Source organism: Dendrobates tinctorius, unplaced genomic scaffold, assembly GCF_039654945.1.
Source record: "Dendrobates tinctorius isolate UK_male_01 unplaced genomic scaffold, ASM3965494v1 ptg000070l, whole genome shotgun sequence".
Lineage (NCBI taxonomy): Eukaryota > Metazoa > Chordata > Amphibia > Anura > Dendrobatidae > Dendrobates > Dendrobates tinctorius.
In genome coordinates this window covers 11,331,804-11,346,980 of record NW_027361738.1, presented here as the reverse complement: position 1 = coordinate 11,346,980, position 15,177 = coordinate 11,331,804, and the positions used below count along the sequence as shown (strand labels likewise).

General features: G+C 42.3%; 1 protein-coding gene across 1 annotated transcript in view; it reads left to right on the top strand.

Annotated features, from left to right (window-relative positions):
• NFE2L3 (NFE2 like bZIP transcription factor 3) overlaps nucleotides 1-14,760 on the top strand; it is a 65,151-nt gene extending 50,391 nt beyond the window's left edge. Inside the window, exons 4-5 of the mRNA XM_073581382.1 lie at nucleotides 10,716-10,817; nucleotides 12,704-14,760. Of these exons, the coding sequence (XP_073437483.1) occupies nucleotides 10,716-10,817; nucleotides 12,704-13,936 (1,335 nt within the window). The 3' untranslated portion in view covers nucleotides 13,937-14,760. The remainder of the gene's footprint in view (nucleotides 1-10,715; nucleotides 10,818-12,703) is intronic.
• Nucleotides 14,761-15,177: the final 417 nt, after the last annotated feature.

Here is a 15,177-nt window from a genome sequence, read left to right as displayed (position 1 = left end):
TGAAGCTGTCATAACTAAATTCTCTGTAATTAATTTATTGTACCACTAAAAATGGGGGTAAAGATATTGGGCAATTATGGATTTGTTTTGTACACAATGGATGTATGGGTATACACTGATAGCCAATAACAATAAAACCACCTGCCCAATTTTGTGTAGGACATCCTTGTGCTACCAAAACAGCTCCGATCTTTCTGGCAACAAGATGTTACTAGCAGAAAAGTCCTGTAAGGTGTGAGGAGCAGCCTCTATGGATTGAGACTTGCATTTCTAGCACATCCCTTAGATGCTCCTTGGGGCACAGATCAGCGGAGTTTGGAGGGCAAGTCAACCAGTTGAACTCTTCGTTTCTCGGACCATTTTGGAGCAGTTTTTGCAGTATAGCCGAGCACAGTATCCTACAGATAGAGGTTATTAGGGAATACCGCTGCCATAATGGAATGTACTTAGTCAGTAACGAGGTTTATGTTGATGGAATGTGTTAAAGTACCATCCCTATGACTGCCAAGAATCAAGGTTTCCTAGCAGACATTGTCCAGGTCCTTAGAGTGTAACACCAGCTTGCTTTTTTCCTATGGCATATTCAAGTGCAATTACTTCCCTACATAAGTGACATACATCTACTTGGTCATCTGCATGATGTAAAGGAAAACATGATTCATTAAACCAGGCCGCCGCCTTCCACTGCTCCATGATTCTGTTCTGATGCTAACTTGTCCATTGTAGGCACTCTCGGCAGTGCACAGGTGTTGGCTTGGGCACTTTGACATCTGTGGCTTTAGAGCTCACCAAAAACTAATACCTTTAAAAATATTTTACTTTACTGAAATGGTTTAAAACAAACAAAAATCAGACAAATACGTATGGTGACCTACCAGCCCCCCAAAAAAGAGGAAAAAATAAGGTTACATACCAATACGATAGTATACTAGGGTAACCACGATAAGTGTGCCTAGGTCACCATAAATTACAAAAATTACAACAATACTACAACAAACTACGGACCTTTCTGGTTCATAACAAGGAAAAGAAACTGCACAGACTGCGTCTCAATTCAGGACTCTATACAAACAGATACAAAACAAATCCAAAACCTGACAACTTGGACAACCACTCCACTCCAGACACAAAAGCATCTAACTGTGTCATCAATCTCTCAGATTATAAACCCAACAAAGTGGAACTGGCCGTGCTTTCTAGAGGACTCACATTTTGTCCCACTAAGGCCCTAGATAAAACTGAACTCTGCAGTGATATGGAACAGTATTTCAGGAGACTGCGCCTGAGGGAATATTTCAATGATACAGAAGATTCAGAAACCACTCAGACTGAAGGAAAAGGGATCGTAACAACTAGGAAAAGGTCAGACTGGACACCTCCACCTGGACGCAACCCTCATTTGGATAAATATATAGACTCCTTCAGACATTTGATAAAATCCACAATCATAGACACTAACAGGAGACAAGCATCCAACATCAGTGCCCAGGAGAGAAAGGCCATACAGTCTTTAAAAACCAACAAAGAAATCATCATTAAACCTGACAAGGGAGGTGCAATAGTCATGATGAATACGTCAGACTACATGAAGGAAGCAAACAGGCAACTTATGGACACACGCTACTATAGAAAATTGGAGTCGGATCCTACACAGGACTATTACAAGGAACTAAACAAGTTGGTTTCTTGTCTGCCTGACCAGTCCATAAGAGCTGGCGATGACCTGATACCAGAGACTCCAAGAATAGGGACATTCTACATGCTTCCCAAAATCCACAAATCTGGAAATCCAGGAAGACCAATTATTTCATGTGTGGGCACCCTCACTGAGCAGGTATCTGGATGGGTAGAGGGTATTCTTAAACCACTGGTGAAGGATACATCCAGCTACATTCAGGACACAACTGACCTATTGAATAAACTAGCAGCAATAGGTCCTCTACCAGAAGGAACCATCCTGGCCACCATGGATGTGGAATCTTTGTACTCTAATATCCCACACCAAGATGGTTTAAATGCCTGCAAATTCTTCATGGAAAACACAGGGACTGATGCTGATGCTGTGGTGAAACTTATAAAATTCATCCTCACCCACAATTACTTTGAATTTGACAGGATCTATCTACAGGAGACTGGCACAGCTATGGGAAGTAAAATGGCTCCACAGTATGCAAATCTTTTCATGGCAAAGCTTGAAAGCGACTTTTTGTCCTCATGCCCCATCAGGCCCCTGGCCTACTACCGCTTCATTGATGATATTTTAATCATCTGGACGGAGTCTGAGCAACAGCTAAAGACGTTCCACGAACAGTTTAATCAATTTCATCCCACCATCAATTTAACACTCAACTACTCCAGTACTGAGATTAATTTTTTGGACACCATCATTAAGCTAAAAAACAAAGAAATAGAGACATCCCTGTATCAGAAGCCAATCGACCGTCCAACATACCTTAAATGGGACAGTTTCCATCCAAAACACATAAAGAACTCTATTATCTATAGCCAAGCCATTAGATACAATCGTATATGTTCCAACCCCATGGATAGAGACAAACACCTTGGTCACCTCAAAAAGACCTTTTTGAATCAGGGTTACCATCCAAGAACAATTGAAAACCAAATTACAAGAGCCACCAGATTGTCAAGGAATCACCTGCTAAATTACAAAGCTAAAGAAGAAAATAACCGAGTGCCTCTAGTAGTCACCTACAACCCAAATCTGGAGGTGCCTAAGGGGAGCTGCACGGAAATTACAACCTTTACTACAAAAAGATGCCCGATTGAAATCCATTTTTCCAGACCCCCCACTGCTGTGTTTTAGGCAGCCCCCAAATTTAAGAAGCATCATTGTCAGAAGCTCCCTGTCCTCTCCAACAGCTGCTGGAACCTTTCCTTGCAACCAGAAAAAATGTAAAACCTGACCATTTATAATGACAACGGACAAGATAAAGATCCCCAACTCACAGCAGGACTACAAGATCGCAGGTACTTTCAGCTGCATTACATCTAATGTGGTGTACTTAATTATTTGTACTAAATGTCCAACTGGGGGTCTGTATGTGGGGGAGACAGGGCAAAAGCTTAGAACAAGGATGAATGCTCATCGTCACACAATAAGAGAAAAAAGAATGGATCTACCTGTGGCAAAACATTTCTGTATCCCTGATCACAGCAGCGTGGATATGAAATTACTGGTATTGAAAGGTAACTTCAATTCTCAGAGAGAGAGAGACGAGTTTGGGAGTACAAATTTATGACGAACTTTGACACTCTCAGTGCTGGAATGAATGTGTCGCATGGATTTATGTCTTTTTACATCAATTAAGGAATTTCCTTTTAAAACCGTGTGGGGGCATCACAACACGGAACTAGACCCCAATCAGAGGACCATAAAACATCAGGACTCCTTATCTATGAACTGGTCCAATGTTTATATTTATGTTTCTCCCTCTCCCATATTGATCTGCTTCACGTCACTTGTCTTATCTATTGCATTTTCTCTAGGCTGTATTGTGCATAAATACACTCACTGGCCACTTTATTAGGTACACCTGTCCAACTGTGTGTTAAGACTTAATTTCTAATCAGCCAATCACATGGCGGCAACTCAGTGCATTTAGGCATGTAGACATGGTCAAGACAATCTCCTGCAGTTCAAACCGAGCATCAGTATGGGGAAGAAAGGTGATTTGAGTGCCTTTGAACGTGGCATGATTGTTGGTGCCAGAAGGGCTGGTCTGAGAATTTCAGAAACTGCTGATCTACTGGGATTTTCACGCACAACCATCTCTAGGGTTTACAGAGAATGGTCCGAAAAAGAAAAAAAATCCAGTGAGCGGCAGTTCTGTGGCCGGAAATGCCATGTTGATGCCAGAGGTCAGAGGAGAATGGGCAGACTGGTTCGAGCTGATAGAAAGGCAACAGTGACTCAAATTGCCACCCGTTACAACCAAGGTAGGCAGAAGAGCATCTCTGAACGCACAGTGCGTCGAACTTTGAGGCAGATGGGCTACAGCAGCAGAAGACCACACTGGGTACCACTCCTCTCAGCTAAGAACAGGAAACTGAGGCTACAATTTGCACAAGCTCATCGAAATTGGACAGTAGAAGATTGGAAAAACGTTGCCTGGTCTGATGAGTCTCGATTTCTGCTGCGACATTCGGATGGTAGGGTCAGAATTTGGCGTAAACAACATGAAAGCATGGATCCATCCTGCCTTGTATCAACGGTTCAGGCTGGTGGTGGTGGTGTCATGGTGTGGGGAATTTTTTCTGGGCACTCTTTGGGCCCCTTGGTACCAATTGAGCATCGTTGCAACGCCACAGCCTACCTGAGTATTGTTGCTGACCATGTCCATCCCTTTATGACCACAATGTACCCAACATCTGATGGCTACTTTCAGCAGGATAATGCGCCATGTCATAAAGCTCGAATCATCTCAGATTGGTTTCTTGAACATGACAATGAGTTTACTGTACTCAAATGGCCTCCTCAGTCACCAGATCTCAATCCAATAGAGCATCTTTGGGATGTGGTGGAACGGGAGATTCGCATCAGGGATGTGCAGCCGACAAATCTGCGCCAACTGTGTGATGCCATCATGTCAATATGGTCCAAAATCTCTGAGGAATGCTTCCAGCACCTTGTTGAATCTCTGCCACGAAGAATTGAGGCAGTTCTGAAGGCAAAAGGGGGTCCAACCCCTTACTAGCATGGTGTACCTAATAAAGTGGCCAGTGAGTGTATGTGACTTCAGATTCTGTATTAGTCTAGCCTGATGAAGAGACCTGAGTAGTCTCGAAAGCTTGCAATGTGTTACCATCTTTTCAGTTAGCCATTAAAAGGTATCAACTACTGAGGATTCTCAATCCTGAATATTTTTTTAGGTCACCATAACACACCCTGATTCACCCCTGCCTTGCTGCGGAGGTTGGCACCCTACCTTTAACGCAAATTGGCGCCCCCACTCAATGATGGCTAACCCTGATTGCTTCCCTAGGATTCCCTAGCTTCCACCAAAGATACCAATTAGAAAGCCACTCCAATGGATAGCCAGACACCTCATTTAATCTTTTGAATAGATGTATGGCTCACAAGGGATAGTCAGTAAGCAGGTTTTGCCTTTAGGAGGGTAAGGAGGGGCTGAGGGAAGGGGTGATAAAGGGTAGGGGTTTCTTTATACTTTAGGTGATGGTGTGGTTTCCTATAATATAATTATAAATATCGGAGGATATTCAATAATATATAGAATGTCACCTTACACCATCAACATAGCCATAAAAAGATATCCATCAAAATGTTGTTTGTCAGATAACCAAAAAAAGCATATTGAAATACTCAGGGGAAAACCAATAGGGGTTGGACTAACCAATACTCTCCGGTATTCCTAATCATATGTCCCTACCTTGCAGCGGAGGTTAGCTCCCTAGCTTGTACGCAAAATGGCGCCCCCGCTCATCAATGGCTCACTGTCACTTGCCCTAGATAATGTCCCTTCAAACTACTGTCCCATCACAAAGACATAAATAATCTGATAAACTGATGATATATGGGCAGGGGAGAGGGGTGGGCAGTTTAGGTCATTGTAACAATTCCCCAAACCCAAGGAATGTGGGACGTCAGAGGCAATGTATCTGGACAATCAATTCAAGGAAAATACTAATATATAATACTAGGAAAATATAAAAATTCTAGCTTGTTGGCATATGCAGGTGTAAAATTCCACTAGTTTGTTGTGATAGATAGAAAACCTCCAAGGAGTACAGTGTTAAAAAGCATTCGTCTGGACACGCAGAAACTTTTTTGCACTATACCTGGAGTATCAAAAACGGCGGTGTAGTAGTCATATAGATAATCAAAGATAATATACCTTTAAATCAATACAGCACAATATAATGTAATCTCAGCAACCTATAATTGTATATTGCATAATAGAGAAATCCATTGAGATCGGAGTTGAACAAATGCCCAATTGAACATACAAAAACAATCCGAATACCCCCGAATACCAAGATACACCATGTCAAATGTAACTAGATGAATAGCTGATCTGATATTTCTTAAAGATGCTAGAACAGCCTCGATGCGTTTCCCTCCCATGGTAGAAGTTCATCAGGAGGCAAATGGAAAATTCAGTGTCAAAGAATTCATCAGACATTCATAGTAGTCTGCCTGACCCCTACAGTGTCGGCACCATTACATTTAATGGCCCCGTCAGGGCATACATCTGAATCCAGTTTTGCGGGATGTTTGGATGTGAGCCCCGATGTGAGCCACCGAATGGGTGCCTAAATAAAATGTGAAAGCACTCTCATCTGGGCAGCGTGGTGGCTCGGTTGCTAGCATTTTTGCTTTGCAGCGCTGGAGTCCTGGGTTCAAATCACACCAAGGAAAACATCTGCAAGGAGTTGTTTGCGTGGATTTCCTCCAGGTTCTCTAGTTTCCCCCCACATGCTAAAGACATACTGATAGGGAAATTGAAGGAACACCAATGGAGACAGCAATGATGTCTGTAGAGCGATGTGGAATATGCTATATAAGCAAGTAAAATAAATAGACAAAGCTTAAAACAAGGAACCCTATAGCACCATACCTGCAGTTTTTTTTCTTTTTTATATTTCACCACTGGAGTGGTATCAATATTGCATGCTCCCTGCCTTCTGCTCCTCCCGGTGTCGCCCCAGTCCTGTTCCTCCAGCTTCTGACTGACCGGAAGCCAGAGGTAGCGGTCACATCACAAGCCCTCAATGTAAGTCTGTAAGACCCTCATATTGGTTATCTTAGACTGACGTTGAGAGGTGACTTCTGGTTTGCCCAGCAAACACTGGAGCAATCTGGCAGGTAACATACTGAAGAAGACGGTGGCTGGTGAGTATAATACTAGGGGTAGGGAACTTACATTAGTGATCACACTCCAGCCGGAAAATGTAAGAGAAAAAAAACGCTTTAAGCAAATTTATTCTTGTAATGTAAAGGGAACCTCCTTGTCTTATGTTTTCAGGAAACAGATGGAACAGCATTATTAAGTTTAGGCTCTCATGTTTTAGAGCTAAATAAAACCATAGGAGTAGTTGTTTCTGTGACTACAGATTGTTATCAAAACTCAGGGTTGGTAAAAATCACTTTACGTTATTTGCAAGCCCTTCACAAAAGACAAGGCGTTTTTGGGAAGTGCCAAGGTAACATTTGTGGCAGCTTAGTGAAACCTGTCTTATGGTCAAACATTTGATTTTACAGTAATTATTAGTTACAAATTTTGAGGTTTGATTTGAGCAAAGTAAGCTTAACATTTCTTAAGGGGGTTTTATGTTGCTGGGATATGACGTCAGGCAGCTCCACCAATCCTAAGAGTATATGGGATGCTGTGGTGTTGTCCTGCTCCCTCTGCTATTTTTGCGTATAGTGCTCCAGGCTGCATAGGAGAAAGCAGGAGGATCTAGTCATTTTAATTTGGCCACACTGCAGTTTCCGGGACACATTGCAGGGGAGACTCGTGAAGGAGACACATTGCTATAACCAGTGTTATGTCTCTTAAATTCTCAGGATTGTGGAGTTTCTAGAGGTTAGGTCACTACTGATCATACAGAGTAGGGGTGGAGTTTCTGATGAGCTGTACATAATAATAATTTTATTTCTATAGCGCCAGCATATTGCACTGCACTTTACATTATAGTCTGGATGATCAGTTACAAACAGCAAGATACAGCCAAGTTTGATAACTCAGGCACAAATTAGGAAAGCAGAGCTGAATTCTCAGGTTGGCACCAGCAGTGGCATGGAAAAGCGGAGGTGGATATACAGTGGGTACAGAAAGTATTCAGACCCCATTACATTTTTCACTTTTTGTTTCATTGCAGTCATTTGGTAAATTCAAAAAAGTTCATTTTTTTTCTCATTAATGTACACTCTGCACCCCATCTTGACTGAAATATACAGAAATGTAGACATTTTTGCAAATTTATTGAAAAATAAAAATTGAAATATCACATGGTCATAAGTATTCAGACCCTTTGCTCAGACACTCATATATATTTATATATGTCACATGCTGTCCATTTTCTTATGATCCTCCTTGAGATGGTTCTACTCCTTCATTGGAGTCCAGCTGTGTTTAATTAAATTGATAGTACTTGATTTGTAAAGGCACACACCTGTCTATATAAGACCTCAACAGTGCATGTCAGACCAAATGAGAATCATGAGGTCAAAGGAACTGGCCAAGGAGCTCAGAGACAGAATTGTGGCAAGGCACAGATCTGGCCAATCTTACAAAAGAATTTCTGCAGTACTCAAGGTTCTTAAGAGCACAGTGGCCTCCATAATCCTTAAATGGAAGAACTTTGGGACCACAGAAGTCTTTCTAGACCTGGCCTTCCAGCTAAACTGAGCAATCGTGGGAGAAGTGCCTAGATGAGAGAGGTAAAGAAGAACCCCAAGATCACTGTGGCTGAGCTCTACAGATGCAGTAGGGAGATGGGAGAAAGTTCTACAAAGTCAGCTATGACTGCAGCCCTCCACCAGTCAGGCCTTTATGGCAGAGTGGCCCGACGGCAGCCTCTCCTCGGTGCCAGACATATGAAAGCCCACATAGAGTTTGCAAAAAAAAAAACACATGAAGGACTCCCAGACTATGAGAAATAAGATTCTCTGGTCTGATGGGACGAAGATAGAATTATTACCAAAACGTTCTAAGCGGTATGTGTGGCGAAAACCAGGCACTGCTCATCACCTGCCCATTACAATCCCAACAGTGAAACATGGTGGTGGCAGCATCATGCTATGGGGGTGTTTTTCAGCGGCAGGGACAGGACAACTGGTTGCAATTGAAGGAAACCTGAATGCAGCCAAGTACAGAGAGATCCTGGATGAAAACCTCTTCCAGATTGCTCTGAACCTCAGACTTGGCCGAAGGTTCACCTTCCAATAAGACAATGCCCCTAAGCACACAGCTAAAATAACAAAGGAATGGCTTCAGAACAACTCTGTGACCATTCTTGACTGGCTCAGCCAGAGCCCTGACCTAAACCCAATTGAGCATCTCTGGAGAGACCTGAAAATGGCTGTCCACCAACGTTCACCATCCAACCTGACGGAAATGGAGAGGATCTGCAAATCCTGGAGTGAAAAACTTGCATCATTCCCAAGAAGACTCATGGCTCTACTAGCTCAAAAGGGTGCTTCTACTCAATACTGAGCAAAGGGTCTGAATACTTATGACCATGTCATATTTCAGTTTTTCTTTTTTAATAAATTTGCAAAAATTTCTACACTTCTGCATTTTTTTTTTCAGTCAAGATGGAGTGCAGAGTGTACATAAATGAGAAAAAAAATGAACTTTTTTGAATTTACCAAATGGCTGCAATGAAACAGAGTGAAACATTTCAAGGGGTCTGAATACTTTCTGTACCGACTGTACATTCTGGTACTTTAGTAGAGCAGATCTGGGTAGGTAGTAGGCACTTTTATACAGCAGAGCCAAGTGTGCATGCTGACATAGATGAGCTTGTCTGGAGGTACAGTTTGTGGAGATTGCTGCAGAACCCAGAAATAGCATAACTTACCGTATATACTCGAGTACAAGTCGAGTTTTGCAGCACATCCCCCCCCCCCCCGGGGTTATACTCGAATGAGGGTCCAGAACATGGATGGGGAGGGGCAGCGGCGGAGCAACGGGTCACAAGGAGGCAGGAGCCGGCTGCTGCAGCTAAATCCTGTGCCCACTGCACTGGCAATGAATATTCATTTCTCTGTAATAGCATGCACAGTATCAGCCGCCAGCTCCTGCAGCTCCCGGGCTATCATGGGTGCGCGTTACTTAAGAGAAATGAATATTCACCTCTCACCACTCCCATAGGCGAGGATAGAGGTGAATATTAATTTCTCTTAAGCAGCGGCACACGTGACCGCTGGCAGCTGACACTGTGCGTGTTACTTAATACTCACTGCCCTCCACACACATAGTTTCGGCGTGGGAAGCGATGAGTATTTCAGCAGCTATGCTCTGCTTGTGAGCGGCACATGATGTCCCTGCCATGCACTGCTTACAAGAGTAAATCAACTGCTGGCAATGGAACAAAACGCTGTGAGGGAGCACAGGAAGGTAAGTGTAATGGTTTATTATTTTATGATTTTTGATGGGGACCAATCATACCAGGATAAGGACGGGGTTATGCATACAAGGATAGGGATGGAGCCATACATACAAGGATCGCAATGGAGCCATGAATACATGGATAGGGATGAGGAGCCATGCATACCAGGATAGGGATGAGAGGGCTATGCATACCAGGATGGGGATGAGGAGCCATGCATACCAGGATGGGGATGAGAGGACAGTGGATACCAGGCTTATACTAGAGTCAATAAATTTTCCCAGTTTTTTTTTTTTTTTTAGGTAAAATTAGGTGCCTCGGCTTATTCTCGGGTCGACTTATACTTGAGTACATATGGATAGTTTCTTTTGAGGCTCAGCAGAGACTGCAGCATGTGAAAGCAGATTGGGTCTACTGTATGAATTTTTCGACAAAGGGATGCCATACCCCAGTGATACACAGTTTATGAGCTAGAAGAAACCCTCTTATCAGCTAATGCTGTTGTGTTGTAGCATATTTACCAAGTAATGGGACTTTATAATGCATTGTATCTTATGGCGCTACATGTTGTTCACACTATCGCAGAACCTGTCATTCATGATATTCTTTGCATCTTATAGGGCACAAGTGAAAATTCTCTGCAAAGTGTGCAACCCTTCTCCATACCTGGGAACTCAGTAGGAGAATTGTGGCAAGATTTCCTTTCTTTGCCTGATATAAATGTAAGATTATTTTATTCCTTTATTCATTTTTTTAATTATTGATTTCACTAGTGCACATCAGTCTGTGTGGTTAGGATGAATAGGAATTAAAGTTACCAAAAGCCCCAGGACCGAACAGTCAGGTACCAACACTTAAAGGGAGCATATCACCACATTTGACCTATCTAAACAGGGCCGGCTCCAGGTTTTCATGGACCCCAGGCGAAAGAGTCTCAGTGGGCCCCTTTAATACATACCACAATTCATGATGCACAGATATCGCAGAGAAATATAGGTATAGTGCATTGCCAAGTATTTCACTTCTTACATTACATAAGTGATATCTACTGTAAATTCTACAATAGGTCAGAAACCGGACAGTATAGTCCTCCATACAGTATTATGGGGACCACATAGTCCTTCATATAGAATAATGAGCCCCCATATATTGCTCCATACAGAATGAGCCTCATATAATGCTCCATATATAATGAGCCCATTTATGATGGGCCCCATGTATTGCTTGTTCCAAACATTAAAAAAAAAAATGAAATGCTCACCTCTCCTCCCTGGCATCTGCTCTGCTCCGGACTCCTCAGAGTCAGCATCTTCTGGCTTTCTGCACTGTGACTGCTCAGGCAGAGGGAGCACACTAGTGACATCATCGCGCCCTCTGACCTTAAACGTCAGTCGGGAGATGCGGTAGACGCCGCAGTGGTGGAACAGGGAGAGGTAAATATTTCAAGTACCTGGTCCGTGAGTAAGCTGGAGGGGCATTCGTGGGGACTGGCACCGGGCCCCCATAGTGCACTAGTGTCCCCGAAGGCGAGTGGGCCCCCCGGCACTTGCCCCGGAGCTGACATTGGCCCTGTATCTAAACTATTAATATGGGCATACATGTTATAGACTGCTGAGGAGATTGATCCCTGTGTGCCTCATATCAGATGTGTTGTTGTGGATAAATCATCTTTTATCACTTTATATAAATGACCTCTTCCAGGCTCTGGGGGGGGGGGGACACTGCCGCCGACTCATCTGTTCATTGATCAAGGAGCTCTTCATGTGAATGGCTTCCGTATAATACATTTGCTTCGTGACAGCAAACATCTTTCCCTAGGGAATAGCAACTGATCGCCAAGCGTTAGAGAATCCAGACCCATGAAGATCAGCTTATACCACTTTCCATTTTTAAACTGGTAGACTTTATAAGAGGACTTCTTTGATCACAACATGCAACTAAACCAATCCAAATTAAAGGAAGTCTGTCAAATTTATCAAAGCTCTTCAAAGGGGAAAGTACCCTAAGTGAAAATAGAATTATAGTTACTGTGCAGCGTTTGACCATTGTTTATGTGAGACTGCTTTTAAGTAGTGATGGGATGTTCGCAAACCAACCAATTCAACGAACCGGCTCCCTGCTGTGAATGAAAGGAGCCGCCACCCCAGTGAAAGCCACTTAATTCTCTTAATGGCTCACATTTGGCATACAGTTCAAGTGTTTGGTGGACAAAGCCCCGCTCACCGAAAACCAAATCCCACCCACTCAATTTAATTGGATATCTACAAGTGGGTGTGGTTTCGACCAGAAGTGGGCAGGGTTTTGGCTGCATTAACGTCATCTTTATTTTGTGTTCACCTAGTGTGAACACATAATTAATATGGATGTATTTATGATCCAAAAGAGCTGGCTTTTTGGTGAGTGGAGCCAGATCCCCCAAAAAGAGCCAGACTGCCCATCGCTAGTTTTAAGGGACAGTGGGTGCTGTGCTCCTAACAAACTCATTCCTTGCTTCATTAATGTCCTATTGCAAATTGCTAAATTTGGAAAGTTATATTTTATGTTACAAGGAATAGTGATGAATTATAAGTGGAGTGTATCTTACTTTTTTCTTACTTTACCTCTGTAGCTTACACTGGAGGACATTCAGTCCATTTCTAATACCAACAATGCCATTAGTACTTCAGGACCATTCAGTGCACACCTAACAGAGACAATAAGCCAAGATATCAGTCTACAGGAGGCCATGTTTGCAAGTCCCACCGCCAGGTCCAATGAGGACCAGAGACCGGAGAACTTACTGCTTTTAAATTCAAGTGCTATTCCTGAAGATCCCTTAAGTGCCACAAATCTGACCAATCTATTTCCAGCTACTAACAATAACTCCAGAAACTCAACTAATCAAGATCTTTTTTCTGGTCTTGATGAGAATGTATTTGATGAAATTAATTTAATGTCTTTAGCCCTGGAAGAAGGATTTGATCCTCTGGAAGTCTCTCAGTTATTTGAAGAACCAGACTCAGATTCTGGACTTTCCTTAAATTCAAGCCATAGCCCAACATCGGCAAGTATATCTGACACTTCATCTATAACTTTTGGGGAGGAAGAAGGTGCAGCTGGCTACAGCAGCGACTCTGAATCCACCTCATATGATGGTTTAGAGGGAGCAGTAGGTGGAAGTGGGTCCGAAATCAACAAATTTTGTCAAATTGATGATTCAGACTATTACAGTGAGATGTCGCTACACAATGTTCATCACAACCATACATATAATCAGTTGCTTGATCAGGCAGAGCCTAGTCCAGAACATCATTATAGCTGGTCAGTGAAACCCAGCAAAATAAGGAGCCCATGTGTCAGTGCAATGGATAAAAGCCTTAGTCGAGATGAACGGAGAGCCAAATCCTTAAAAATACCATTCTCCGTGGAGGAAATTGTCAGTATGCCTGTAGAGATGTTTAATAGTATGTTGTCCAAGCATTACCTGACCGAGACCCAGGTGTCTATCATACGAGATATTCGGCGTCGGGGTAAGAACAAGGTGGCCGCTCAGAACTGTCGTAAGCGTAAGTTGGATGTCATTTTGAACTTAGAAGACGATGTAAATCAGCTAAAGGTTCAGAAGGAGAAACTACTGAAAGAGCAAGCTCAGTGTAGTAAATCCATGAGTCACATGAAGCAGAAACTAAATGATCTGTACCGAGATGTATTCAACCGGTTAAGAGACGAACAGGGCAGACCTGTCAATCCAAACCACTATGCCTTGCACTGTAACAGCGATGGCAGCATCATGGTTGTCCCAAGGAGACTGTTCAAATCGGAGCAAAAAAAAGACACACAAAAGGACAAGAAACAAAAATGATCGGTGACTAATGAGAAAACATCTAAACGTAGTGGTGGCATTAACTAAAAATGCTGTAAACGGGGGGAGATTAAATAGTGGACCAGACTTTGGCGATCTCATCAGTTCAGGTGGCAGCTGAACTTTTTTCCTGGTTCTTGTGAAAACGACACAAAGAAGCTGCTTTTTTTTTCTCCTAAACTGGCACTAAACTTGTACGGACCTCCCGGTATGCTACATATGAATATCTGCATGGTCGTACACTATTACCCGTTATATGCAGCTTTCTTTCCTTTCTAGAGTAGATTTAACGTACAAAAAGACCTCTATTGAAAGACATGATTGTTCTTAAGTAGAAATCGGGCCAATTTTCTGGTAAAATTGGATTTTTAATATATATAATCTGGACATTTGGCATATCAACAAAAGACCTTGCCACCAGAAAAATCTTTAAAATGCAAAGTGACCTTAGATTTAGTCTGTCGCACTGGAGCACATTGTTCATGTAAAGTTCTGGCTAAACATTTTTATTCTGTTATGTACGTTTTTATTTATACGTATGGTGTGTAAGGAGCTATAAATTATGATGTGGACTTTTTTTTTTTTTTTTTTTTACACTTTTGCTCTTGTTCTTACTCCGTTTTTTTTCAATAGGTCCTGGTGGCTGATCATTCTTTTTTTATTCTTTTTTTTTTTTATTTGTTGTGTGTTTACGACTATCATTTCTAGCAAGCTGGAGTTGCTTCTTTTATATTACTGTGTATGTGATTTCTCCAGTGTACATGTTGGCTCGCAAAGTATTTTTTTTGTACCATGAGAATATTTGCTAAAGAGTTTTTAATTTACGATAATGTTATTTTGCATTTATACTACAGGGATAGTCACAAATAATTGTGTTCCAGAAATCCAGCATGGAACCCCCTTCCCCTATCTTCATTTCCTTCCTAATTTGTTTTTTTTGTCATCTCTGATAATTTAGTACGTCGACTCTTGGATTCACATAGGGTGGAAAGTGATGGATCGGAGAGGCTTACAATTTCTTGTTTAGAAGTGAACCCCTCCCTTAAAGGGGTTGTCCGGGCTTTTCACATAATCTCAGTACATATCTGGGCTGCAGAATTATGACAATAAGTAATTTACTTTCTGTCACTAGTTTGCACGGTTTTCTAGATATTCTGAACAGAACGTCCAAGGGGGGGGGGGTGTTATGGCATTGAAATGAGAACTAGTCTTAACCTACTACTCTACTCCAAACATGCCCT